Source organism: Pelodiscus sinensis, chromosome 16 (genome assembly GCF_052426305.1).
Source record: "Pelodiscus sinensis isolate ZL-2025 chromosome 16, ASM5242630v1, whole genome shotgun sequence".
NCBI classification, from domain to species: domain Eukaryota; kingdom Metazoa; phylum Chordata; order Testudines; family Trionychidae; genus Pelodiscus; species Pelodiscus sinensis.
Window position 1 is genome coordinate 21827258 of NC_143067.1, and position 13326 is coordinate 21840583.

Below are 13326 nucleotides of genomic sequence, written 5' to 3' on the forward strand. Positions count from 1 at the left end.
CAGGGGTGTATGCAAGAGCATATCGCCTCTGAGCTGTGTATTTGGGAGTATTGACACCAGGGCAGGTGTATACATTCCATTTCAGGTGGCTAACTGTATTCTTTCTCTCTCTCCCTTCCTCCCTCCCTTTGCCCTCACAAGATACTGAGCGATATCAAGAGCATAAAGGAAAGGTACTTCTCTCACCACCAAATGTTCCATCACAAGTACATGCAGATTTGAAATCTGCTAAAGAAGCTTGCCTGGAGCTTCGGGAGAGGTGCACAGGAATTTCTACATGGAATAATACATATGCCCTTGCAAAGGGAACAGTATTGTTGAAGAGTGAGGAGAGCAGTTCATATGCCTATGTAAAATCAGGTGAGTTCGAATTATTAGGACAGCCTATAATAGATCAATATCCTCTGCATTGCATGACCACTTATGTATTTTGAGTGAAATTCTTACCCATGTATGTTAATGCAATAACTTGCATTGACTTCAGTAGAGTCAGGATTTCACTTTCTGTCTCTCCTACATCATACAGAAGGGCAGAGAAAGGCTGCTGCTTCTATCTGTGATCTTAATACTGACTGTTAGGATAACAGCAGTGCCATGGTTATTGCTACTTAATGGTATCTTGTCTTTTTTTCTCCTGCAAGTATGGCACATTCTTCAGTGTTCTATGCTCATAGTTGAAGACTTTGTGGGGATGACCATCCAAACTTGTATTAGTTTCCTTTGGGCCAGTTCAGTGAAACTCTGTTTGCCTGACAAACTACACAAGTGCTACTTAAGTGTAAGAGAAAGTCTCTGCAAATTTGTCAGGGGCAGATATCAGAGGCAACAACACCAAGTGGCTGCTTCCAGGGAGATTCTGTTGGGGCTTTTTTAGCATGACCCTGAATTGTTTCATACAGCTGCCTTAAGGGAGTATTTACATGTCTGTTTGAGATTTTAACTAAAGGCATTACAAGATTTCACCAATCTAGTAACAGTATTTTTCTGTCATGTTGTTGTTGGTATGAGGCTAAATTGCAACATTTGTCCAAAGCTGCATATTGGGATATTGCCCTATGGTGAGCATCATAAGGCATTTTTAAGGGGTGAAGCATAGCTTTATCCCTGGCTGACCCTAGGCAGGAAGAGACCCAGCTCTTGATGTTTCTCACCTAGGTCCTTTTCTGCAAGTAGCTTCCTAAAGGGAGCAAACTGATGGTAGCCCTTTTGCTGTCTGGGTCTGTCAGTCTGGGGAACCCTTACATAGGTTATCCTGGGTTGATGTCTCTAATCCCTTCCTGACTGTAAGAGCTAGCCACAGTCTAGCTGTAAATTTGTATCCTGACAGCATTTGTTTCCTTGAGTGAATGACAATGGTATTTTCTATCTTGTTCTTAGATTGCTCCATGGGTTACTTCGGAAGAGATTGTTCCTCTGTGTGTGGTTTGTGTCACAATGATGATTTGTGCAATCCCTACACAGGAGCTTGTGATGATTTCCATTTGTGCAGTGCTCAGAGCATGCCTACATCCTGTGAGAGAGGTACCTAAACATAAGTGCCTTATGTTGGGTGGGTTTTTCTAATGCAGTACAAAATTTGAAGGTGAGTGATTGCCCTTGTTAATGGCATAAGCAATGTTGCATATGTTCACTACTAGCAGTTATTTCAATTTTCCCTGATTTTGTCAATGCTTAACTAATTCTCCTTTTGTCAGATATCAGTAATCAGGATCCTTAGGTGGTGTTATTCCTTGTATTTGACTAGATATGAAAAGTTTGTGGTGCCCCCGTTTTTCTGGTTGGTCATATTGGACTGGCAACTGTTACTACTTCAGCACAGAGGTCCCTGCCAGCTGGCTTCAAGCAAGGGAGAAGTGTAGAAGATATAGAAGTGCAGATCTGCTATGGATTGAGAGCCCAGAAGAAATGGTATTAGAGTTGGTGGGGAAATATGATTGAAAAAGAAACGTTTTGCACAAATATTGTTTGACATGCTGGAGTATTTATAAAATGTGGTCTTAAAATATCAAATCTAGTAGTTCAGCCTTTGGGTTGGAAAATACCACTGTAAATAACTTTCATACTTTCTTGCGTCAACAGGATTGGTTGTTCTCAGTGATTTCATCTGGAACCTTTTGGATTGGATTGAATAGTAGGCAGCAAGAATCTATATGGATTTGGTCAAATGAGAAGTCAGCTGCTAAAGAACTTGATTGGTAAAGTAGTGGATGCTCCTTACAGGCATTTTGTAGGCCTGAATTTTAACTGGTATAAATTGGTGTAGCTCCACTGAATTTAATAGAACTATGCTGATTTACAAAAGCTGAGAATCTGGCCTATAACACTGCTCTACAGCCAAAATTCTTCTGAAATAAATGTAGTCAAACTTTACTAATTCTGGGTCACTGAGAATGAAAATGATGCTTAAAATTGTTGATTGGCTCTAGTTTTCAAAATATGCTATTGCGTTAGTATATACGACCCTTGACTTGCGAGTGGCGGAGGATAAGTGAGTTATAAAGGGAAGGGATCTCAATTTAAACCAGAAATGACTAAAATACATCTTTGACTAAATCTATGAATAAATCTATGACTGGGTTTGGACAGTACTTGCTTTTTAGGCAAAACAATGAATGATGCAATTTGAAGCTGGTATTGCATCATACATGATATGAATTGAATCATGTTATTCCTAGAAGTCAGGGTATGTCTACACTACCCCGCTAGTTCGAACTAGCGGGGTAATGTATGCATACCGCACTTGCTAATGAAGCCCGGGATTTGAATTTCCCGGGCTTCATTAGCATAAGCGGGGAGCCGCCATTTTTAAATCCCCGCTGCTTCGAACCCCGTGCAGCGCGGCTACACGGGGCTCGAACTAGGTAGTTCGGACTAGGTTCCTATTCCGAACTACCATTACTCCTCGTGAAACGAGGTGTACCGGTAGTTCGGAATAGGCACCCTAGTCCGAACTACCTAGTTCGAGCCCCATGTAGCCGCGCTGCACGGGGTTCGAAGCAGCGGGGATTTAAAAATGGCGGCTCCCCGCTTATGCTAATGAAGCCCGGGAAATTCAAATCCCGGGCTTCATTAGCAAGTGCGGTATGCATACATTACCCTCCTAGTTCGAACTAGGAGGGTAGTGTAGACATACCCTCATGGATATTTTGCTGTATAATGGCAATGTTTTGCCATCAATTCTAGTTGGTCATGCAGTCCATATGAAGGAAACCTATGACAACATGAAACAACTTTTGAGGTGCATAAACTATGACCAACATCGGTGGCAGCTTTGTGGCGATTTGAAGGTTGTTGCTCTCTTGCTTGGTCTGCAGACTGGATACACAAAGTACTGCTGTTTTCTCTGCGAATGGGATAGTCGTGCAAGAGATTCCCACTACATCAAGATAGATTGGCCACTCCGACAGTCATTGGAGCCTGGGAGGAAAAGTGTTCAGCATCCACCACTTGCTGAATCAAGGAAGATTTTGTTACCACCCTTACACATCAAGCTGGGTCTGATGAAGAACTTTGTCAAGGCTATGGACAAAACACAAGCAGCTTTCAAGTACCTCCATGGAGAATTTCCAAGGTTAAGTGAAGCTAAGATAAAGGAAGGTGTCTTTGTTGGTCCTCAGATTCGTGAACTTCTTCGAGATGATGCATTTGACCATGCACTGCGTGGCAAGGAAAAGACGGCATGGAAAGCCTTCCAGTTAGTGGCAATAAATTTTCTCGGAAACAAGGCAGTCAACTACAGGTTGTTGGTGGAAAACCTCCTCAAGGCATACAAAAGCCTTGGTTGCAACATGTCACTAAAGATATATTTTTTGCACGCTCATCTAGATTTTTTTCCACTGAACTGCGGAGCAGTGAGCGACGAGCATGGCGAGCGATTTCACCAGGACATTGCAACAATGGAGAAACTCTATCAGGGCAAATGGAGCCCATCAATGCTTGCAGACTATTGCTGGACAGTGACAAGAGATGCTCCATTTAATGAAAACAAGAGACAAGCCAAGAAGCGCCGAGTAGACACTGAATAGGACTAAGCTATGTACATAATAGTTTTTTGCCTTTTGTTTCATAATAAATTTTATTTATATAACCCTTTTGCTGATTTTTAAAGTGTTACATAAACAGGACAGGTGAAATATTATCATGTAAAGCAACCATAAACACATGAAAAGACCTAGGTTTACAATTTATGATTAAAACTCTACTAACTACACAATATACATAGATGTAAACTGTAAAAACTTAAATATCTTGGAGCAGTAGCCAATCAGTTGTTTTAATTGTCATATTTGAATTCAGCACATCAAAATACATAATAAATAGCACATTTTATCTCTGAAGCAGACGACTTCTAAAAAATTGTAGACCAGTGAGTTAAACACAAAACAGAATTTGTCACACTGAGAGATTTCTGCACTATTTCTGCAGTAAGGAATGTATAGTATGAAATGATGGCAGGCCTAGAAAAAATGTACAAGAGCTAGGGCATATCTGCATTAGGAAACTATTTTGAACTAAGTTATTTCAAAATAATAACTTGGAAATAACTATTTTGAAATAGTGTATCCACACTACAGGGAAGCCTCGAAATTAGTCTGAAATTAGTCTCCAAAATTAGCTCAGTGTGGACATGCTACCTCAACTTTAGAACCCCAGGAAGCACTGGGGAGTAATTACTTTGAATGACTCTGGGGGTAGTTATTTTGAAATAGCAGCAGTGGAACATCCACACTATCGCTATTTCAAAATAACTATTTCAAAATAAGCATTGTTTCTTGAGAAAAATGGAGTTGTTATTTTGAAATAACCAGCCCCATTTTCAAAATAACAGGCATGGTAGTGTGGACACTGTGCTTATTATTTCAAAATAACTCCCTAGTGTAGACCATGGCCTAGTGAATATTTTTATATTACCCATTGTATAAGGGAAAATTGATCTGAAAAAGTCTAGGTTTTTTTTGTAATGAATCTTTCCTCATTTTGGACTAGCTCTAAAATTCATCATCAATGTGGAATCATGTTATCATTGAACTGAAAAGTTATAACAGATCTAGAAACTGTCATGAGACACTGCTGAGTTTGTGATCTCGCTGTCTCAGGTAAGAAATATGTGCCATGGATTTAACTAAAACATGCTGCGAAAGCCAGAGAATGCAATTTACTTAAGTCCATTTGTGTCAACTCAGTCCCTTCAGATGTCTGGCAAAGAGTAAGAATAGGGGAAGCACAAATAGAAGAAACTTGAAAAGATGTGTGGCTCATTCTGTTGTCCCTACAGAGACCAGACCAATCTCATCTGGCTTTTGCCTGAGTAGGAATCTGATGGGTAGTATATAGTGTGTCTTGGAAGGAACGCAGATGTTCTTCCCAGGGTACGTCTAGACTACAGTGTTTTGTCGGAAAAACGGCAAAACCTGAGTTATGTCCACACAGCAAGCGTGTTCTTTTGACAGTAAATTGGTATTCCTCATTTGACAAGGAAGAAACCTTTTTGCAAAAAGGCCTGTGTAGATGGGGAGGAGGATTTTTTTGTGTAAGAAAAGGCCTCCAGGAAAAGCACAGGTGCCCTGGTAGCCATTCCGTACCAGCTAATCACAACTCTATAGTTCCTGTCTCCCGGCCCCTCTTAAAGCTGCAAGCAACCCAGACAAGCCTTGTGGCAGGAAGTTGGACAGAGAGCAGCAACCTGGCCACGTGACTCTCCCTGCCACAGCCATGTCCGCCCCTGAAATTCCCCACTACCTCCCTGGCCCTCATTGAGAGCAACCCCCGGGGTCTGAGGACCCACCCAGGAGGGCCAAGAGGCGCACCCCATCCTGGACAGGCCCAGAGATACAGTCCCTCCTCAAACTGTGGTGCAAGGAGGAGACGCTCCAGGATCCCTGGGCCAAGCGGTGCAATGCTGAAATTTATGGCCAGATGGCCACCTCCCTGGCAGAACGCATACATTCACCCTTGACCATGGAACAGGTCTGGAGTAAAGTTACAGAGCTCTACCAGGGATATGTCTGGGCCACAGAGTGCAGCTCCCGCTCAGGGGCAGGACCCTACACCTGCCCCTACTACAGGGAGCTGCACCAAGTCCTGGGGGGTGGAGAAATGTCTTCCCCCATCCTGGTGGACTCCGGGATCGAGACCCCCATCATCCTCCGGCCTGAGGTTTCCCCGGAGGAGGAGCAGGAGGGTCAGGGCTAGCTGAACACGGCGGAGGAGGAGGAGCAGGAGGAGGAGACGGGCACTGAGACCCTCTCCCTTGAGCCGGTGCAAGGGAGCCAGGACATCTCCCCGGCCTTTTCCACTACTGTCCCACCAGCCTCCAAAAATGCCTCTCCACTGTGGGGTGCGTCTGCCAGAGTGGAGCAGCCACTGCCACAGAGAGGAACCCCAGGATGAGTTCGGGGTCCAGGTACTGCAGGACCAGGAAGGCAGCAGATGCAAAGTAGTGCTGCAAAACCTGCAGTGTGGCTGTGTGGGGCCATCGCATGCCCAGGGGCAGCTCCGGCTCCATGACACAAAGGAAAAAGCTGTGGCATCTAAAAAAGAAGAGGGCAACCACAGCAGGCACTGCTAAAGCTTTGCTATCCCTCCAAGAGGTAGGCAAGCACACAGTAGCAGCAGAGAAATGGCTGTCCAGAGGGGTCTCTTCAGGCACATGTTTTCGCAAGGCTCCGGCATCAGCACTCGGAAGCAACTGGTGACCTAAAGCCCTGCCTGAACTGGTTCCTGGTGGCCTTTTATGTGAGATGGCGTCCACTGAGTCTAGATGCTCTCTCACAAAAGCACATCGTTTTTTTTATGCACTCTTGTGCAAGAAGTTTTTTCAGAAGATCTCTTCCGATGAAAGGTTCTTGTGCAAGAAGCCTGTAGTCTAGACGTAGGCCTGGAGTCATGGAACCTGTTTATTTAATTCACATGTTCTTTTTGCATCCTGAACTGCCAGTGTGATCTGTTGGGGCTCTCAAGCAGTGCGGGAGGCAGTGTCAGGGATCAGGGCTTCAACCTAGGCAAGAGGGAAAGCACTGGCATCAGGGTTCCCACAGGTTTGAAAATATTTACCAGAGCTCTGCTCCAGATAGTTCTGGTTGAGTATAAACCCTGCTCATGGATCATTTCGGTCTCACATCTTGCAGTATTTAGATAATACATAGGACTTGTGTTCACCCTCTGCACAGGGCTTACTTTTACTCTTAGGACTTGATCCAGCACCCTTGGAAGTCAATGGAAAGACTCACAATTGTGTTTTGAGTAATACTTAATCCTCAGAAACTACTTGGAAATTGAGCAATATTGCTGTGTATGCTGTATGTTTAAACGATTGTTCTCTTACAGCTATCAACCTTGACAAGTAAAAGTATTTCCAGTCTGAGATTCTGTGCTCATGTATTTTGTATTTCAGGTTATCCATGATTGGAAACCCATCTGGAAGATGTGCAGGTATCCAGTCAGAACCAAGAAGTATTTTAAAGTTGAACTGTGAAAATAAGTACAAGTGGCTTTGTAAGAAAGCTGAATGTAAGTTGCAGTTAGGGAGCTGAAGCAAATTTTTTTCTAAATTTTTGGGGCACTAAGTGTGAGACTAGAATAGAATTCAAAATAATTATAAAAAGCCTCTTTCCTGCAAACCATACCCCAGAGTTATTCAGTGTTTAAAATGACCACAGAGATTATTAGTAAATAGTATAAATTATGGAAAATGGGGTTTAAAGACTTGAGAGTGGGAAATAATAAAGCATTTAGCCACAAGACTAAAACAAAGGTGGTGAGGAACCCGGAAACAGACAATGGGGGAAAGATTTGAGGTGGAAAATGCAGTGAAGGGTTACATCAAGGCAAAAGCTGCAGTGGAGAAGGTTCTAGTACCAACACTAGCGAGACAGGGAGAAGTGGCAGAGAGGAACCAATGGAATGGTGTAGGGAGATGAGAGCAAAAGGCTTGTTAAACAGGGTAGCCTAAGTTCATGGAGAACAATATTTGTCTGGATCCTCAACTGATATAAATGGTCATATCTCCACTGAAGTACTTGAAGCTGTGCCCCGATGCAGTTTGGCAAGCTGGACTGTTACTGTGGCATCAGTAGTAGCTTTCCATAGGATTTTTTTGAAGGATATTTTCATAACTCATAATGACTCAATTCTTCCCCTCCCCAGTTTTCCTCCCTAAGTATAAATCTATGATGATCTAAGGCAGTGGTCTCCAACCTTTTTACACCCAAGATCACTTTTTAAGTCTCAGAACAGGCGAAGATCTACCGTCCCGCCCCTTCCTTGAAGCCCCGCCCTCTCTATTCTGTCCATCACTTGCTATCCCCAGCCCTTATACACTCTGTTAAACAGTTTATTTTTAAATTATGCAATATATAAAATTAAAATCACATGTTTATAGTTATGAAATAAATGGTCTGTTTTTAATTCATGCTATTTAAATGTCAAATGAAGCATTTACAATTATACATTTTATTCTCTGCTATTTTGTAAATCTAAAATCAAGTATATATTTTGTCTCAGTGTGACACCTGTGACTGAACAGTATCTGCCAGTGGGCAGATACTTGAAGTCTGGGCTGTAGTCTGAGATTGCTAGTCGTATACAGTCCATCAGATGGGAATCTGTGATCCTGCACTCAGCCTGGGAAGCTTGCTCCAGCACAGCTGGAGCTAGACGCAGCCTCCCTGGGCTGAGTGCAGGGCAGCCGGGCTGGAGGGAAGAGAAGTGGCTGCCCGGCCAGCTGGCCATGGCGCTCAGCTGGGGTGCACCAAGCTCCACGTGGGCAGGCAGAGAGGAGAAGCCGCTGATCAGCTGGACAGTCCGGTATTTGAGGGTTCTATCAAGGAACCAAATTGAGAAAATACCAGACATATAAAATGTTTGGTATTTTCTAATTAGGTAAGTTTTATTATTATTATTATTAGGTGTATCAGTCCGTAGCTGTGAACTGACTGGCTGGTAGATGTGCTCCTGCTGCGTGAGTGTGTCTACCAGCCAGGCAGTTCGCAACTACTCGAGGGAGGGTTTGGGGGCAGGGCGGCTAAATGGAATCCCCAGGGCTGGACTCACTCGTGTGCCTGGGTCTGCATGTGCCCAGGTCAGTCCCGCTTCTTGCTGGCCGATCCGCCCCTTCCCCCCTCCCCCCCCCCCCCCCGCTTCTCCTTCCAATCTCCCCTGTCCAGCCCTGCTTCTGACAGCTAGGTTTCCCATCCTCCTCCTCACGATCTCCCCTGTCCAGCCCCCCGTCCCGTTCCCTGGCCAGCCCGCTGCCCCCGTCCAGCCCTGCTTCTGGAGGCTGGTTCTCCAGTCCTCCTCCCCTGGCCAGCCCCTCCACCCCCCCCGTCCAACCCTGCTTCCGCTGCCCACCCACCCCGATCTCCGCCAGACAGCCCCGCAGCCCCTAATCCTGCTTCTGCCACCTGCTGCCTGCCCCGATCTCCACCGGACAGCCCTGCTGCCCCTAATCCTGCTTCTGCCGGCCAGCTGCCACTGCCCCCCCTCCATCTCTGCTGGACAGCCCCACTGCCCCCAACCCTGCTTTGCTGGCTGCCTCCCCGACCCCCCCATCTCTGCCGGACTGCCTTGCTGCCCCCAACCCTGCTTCCCTGCGGCCGATTTACCACACGCACACCTCCTCCCAGCCTGCCCTGCCCTGCTCCCCTCTCGGCAACCACACTGAGGCCCGGTATCAGGCCACAGCCCATAGTTTGGGAAACACTGTTGTAGTGCATTAGTAATGGCAGTGCTATCTCAGCTGATGGAGAAAAATGACATAATTTGGAACAAATTGACATGGTTGTATAAAATGTTTCAAATTTTGAAAGCCTCCATCTGAAGTTCTCATTTCATTCCAATTAGATAAAATGTAATATAATTTTTCAAAAATTCTTTGGCATCTCATGTCCTCTTGAAAATGGTTTTCTTGAGAAGCAAAACTCCCTATATTTTTGATATATCGAATTTCCAAATTCATAATTTAGTTGAGGTGAATATCAGTTTTCACATTTCACTTCAGTTGGGGACCCAATTTTGCTGTATATTTGTCCAGATCTGTGCATGCTTTTTTGTGCAGTTGTTACTGACAAACTACAGATTTCAGTGATAGTGTTTAAAAGTGAGAATGTATTGTGAAAACAAACAATTCAGTAATTCCATACATCCAAAACTAGATGTTTAGAAAATTTACTCTGTATGACTTCCTAAAAACATAGTTACTTTCATTTCATGGATTTATTTTTCTTTTGTATTTTATAGCTCCACATGTTTTTGATGTGTTTCTTAGTCGGTACCTGTCACGACCATTTTCATCACAGAAGATGTACAACTCCCTCCATAGTGCTAAGATAGACTGCTTATATGATAAAAACTGCACAGGAGTAGTAAAAGTCTCACACTACTTCAGAAGAGTGGCAGGAATTGATGAAATCCACTTTGTTCCTTTCACTGCTCCCTCGAATGCTATTTCATATGTAAAACGTGGTATGTATCAGACTCCAACTACAAATTTGCTGCAGGTATAGAAAAAAATAGGTAGTAATTTGCTCTAAATTTTCACCTATAATTGTCTTATTAGTCTGTGCTGGTTAAAGGAAGTTGAAATGCTTCATCAAAATTTGGCCAGTTTTGGAAAATTGATTTTTTTTGTCAAGAATACTTGTGATTTTTTAAAAATTGTCCATTTTTAACAAAATCTTTTAAATGTACGCTATTTCTTGTTCTTTTGATTTTTTTACATTGTCAGTTTAGAGTTATCAATTACTCATGTAGCAGGTTTTTTCAAAACAAATCATTTTTGAAATTTTCAATTTTGAAAATGAAGTTTAAAAATTTTGAAAACCCAGGGAGCTGAGAAAACTTGCAAATGTGCAGAAATTATATTGAATTCTTAAAAATATTTTGACTGAGTCTATAAAAATATATCTCTCTAGAAAAACTTAAAAAACAATAAGTAGTCTGGTAGCACTTTAAAGACTAACTAAACATGTAGCTGGTATCATGAGCTTTTGTGGGCACAGCCCACTTCTACAGATGACTGGAGTGTTGGATGTCCAGAATCAAGAATAAAACTCTCATCTCTGTGTTTATCTCTGGAAAACACTCACTAAATCTCAACTAGTTATATTGTAAATATCTGTTCCTCTAGTTGTTAATCAGGAAGACCTCTCACTGAAGTTAGAATCTGAATGTAGTTTGCTCACATTTTAGACAGTTGCTTAAACGTCCTTTTATAATGTACATTTAGATAAAAGCAAAATAAAAAATATTTGTCCTTTTCTCTCTCAGCTATCAAATATAGATGTATCCTAACAGAATTTTAGTTTAGATAACTCTTGGATGCTGTGGTCCCTGTCACTAGTACAGAAGACTTTGTGTAGGTCTGTGGCGTTGAATTGATTTGTTATAGTAAGCAACTGAAAACTGCCTTCAAAGTCATTGGCCCTGATTCTTAGCACTAGTAGAGGAGTTTTGACTGCAACTAATGATGCTGAAAGGGGTGCAAAGCTATTGGTAAGCTCACTGAATTCAGGGGTTGGTCTGTGCTGGACTCGTCTCTTGGTGTATGTTAAAGCAAACTGAAATCTGCTTTAATGTGCATTTGCTTCAGTGGCTAGTGGGAGTTGCTGTGTTGCATGTGAGATGCAGTAGCCACATCCTCTTTTCCAGTTAGAGGAAAAGGGAGTGATATAGGACTTGTTTAATTGTATAAAATCTGAGCTGTGGTGGGAGAATGGCACTGTTATCATTGCCTGTTCTCCAATACATAAAGGCCCCAATTCATTGCTGACATGCACCTTGTGCAGCCATTTACAGTAGTGCAAAGTGGATAAAAAGTTTTCTGATTTGGTACAGGTTGAACCTCTGTGTTCAGAACAGGACCACAGATGTTGCTGGACCAGAGAACCCCAGTGTCAGAGCTTGCTGGTGGCTGGCGGGGCAGCAGAGCCCACAGGGCAGCAGAACCTGCAGCTGACAGGGCTGACAGAGTCTGTAGTGGCGGCAGGCCAGTGAAGACAGTGGAGCTTCCAGAGTCCAGTGGGGCTGACAGGGCTGCCAGAGCCTACGGGGCCAGCAGGACAGTGAAGTCAGCAGAGCCCGGTGGGGCCGTCAGAGTCTCAGGGCTGGCAGGATATTGAAGCTGGCAGGGCAGCAAAGCCAGTGGAGACCAGTGAGACAGCAGTGTCCCAGGAGCTGTTGGAGCTCGTGGGGCAGCAAAGGCAGCAGAGCCTGACAGGAAGGCGGGGCCTGTGGGATTGCTGGAGCCTGTGGGGTTGCCAGAGCCCAGCAGGGCAGCAAAGCCAGGGGGGCTGCTGGAGCCCAGTAGCAGAGAGAGGAGTCTAGCAGGGAGTATATCCTCCCCCCCCCTCTGCTCCAGCAAACTCTCTTGTGTGGGAACAGTCAGTTCCCAATGGTGCTGGACCTGGTCGGTCCAACCTGTAGCACTTTGCATCCCACTTGCACAACAATGAATTGAGCTGATAGTCTTTTAGTTGATAGTTTGCTGTATATTTAGCTATGTATGTGAGTAGATGAACCTGCTAGTTGATTCTTGAAATCACAGGCAAGGCTCTAAAAAAACATATGACAAGAACACTAGTTAAAAAGAACTACCATTGCGGCTCAGTAAACAATCCTACTTAAGATAGCTGCTTAACTATATCACTTCTCCTCTACATTTAACTCTGGTATATTGGTTGTTCTTCATGCAGAATGTTCTTTGGGTTACTATGGAGAAAACTGTGCAAGAGTCTGTCTGATGTGTCCTGGAAAGTTCAGATGCAATTCCATAACTGGTAAATGCCCACAAAAGTTAATATGTGTGGACAGATTTAAAGGAGAAATTTGTGAATCAGGTATGGTAATACTAGGGTTTTTTTAATGCACCTTTTCAGTCTAATGTGCATAGTGTAAATATTAAAACATTTTATGTGATTACCTGTCGAAGGACATCCTGGATTTTACATGTAGTGTGATCTGCAAATGTAACCAAAATTAATGATTTGTTGAATATAGAGAGTAGGCTAGGTTCACAAAAGGAATTAAGCATCTAACTGTCACTTTAGGCACCTTAATCTCAGAATCAGGCCCCATTGGAGTTTACAGAGCCCCTGCTCAGTTCTGTGCCTACATTTTTTCACTGAAAGTTGCCTAGGTGCCAATGTTTCTGCCTCCCAGCATGTGTGTGGCAGCCCCACTATAGGAATCCAGATGCTTTCCCCTCAGAATAATACACGAACTATAGGAAGACGTTTCTCTACCTAATTTGCCTGCAGGGCCTTATTCTGTAAGTATATTCAGATCTCACCTATAGATTGGGCCCCTAAAGACAAATTTACACACAGCAGC

General features: G+C 43.6%; 1 protein-coding gene across 2 annotated transcripts in view; it reads left to right on the top strand.

Annotated features, from left to right (window-relative positions):
- The window catches only part of LOC106732388 (uncharacterized), a 135373-nt gene that overhangs the window by 20673 nt on the left and 101374 nt on the right, over nucleotides 1-13326 (top strand). For both annotated transcript variants that reach the window (XM_025187467.3, XM_075900291.2), the window contains 7 exons: nucleotides 142-360; nucleotides 1378-1521; nucleotides 1745-1908; nucleotides 2080-2195; nucleotides 7394-7509; nucleotides 10237-10461; nucleotides 12690-12833. In XM_025187467.3, the coding sequence (XP_025043252.2) occupies nucleotides 142-360; nucleotides 1378-1521; nucleotides 1745-1908; nucleotides 2080-2195; nucleotides 7394-7509; nucleotides 10237-10461; nucleotides 12690-12833 (1128 nt within the window). The remainder of the gene's footprint in view (nucleotides 1-141; nucleotides 361-1377; nucleotides 1522-1744; nucleotides 1909-2079; nucleotides 2196-7393; nucleotides 7510-10236; nucleotides 10462-12689; nucleotides 12834-13326) is intronic.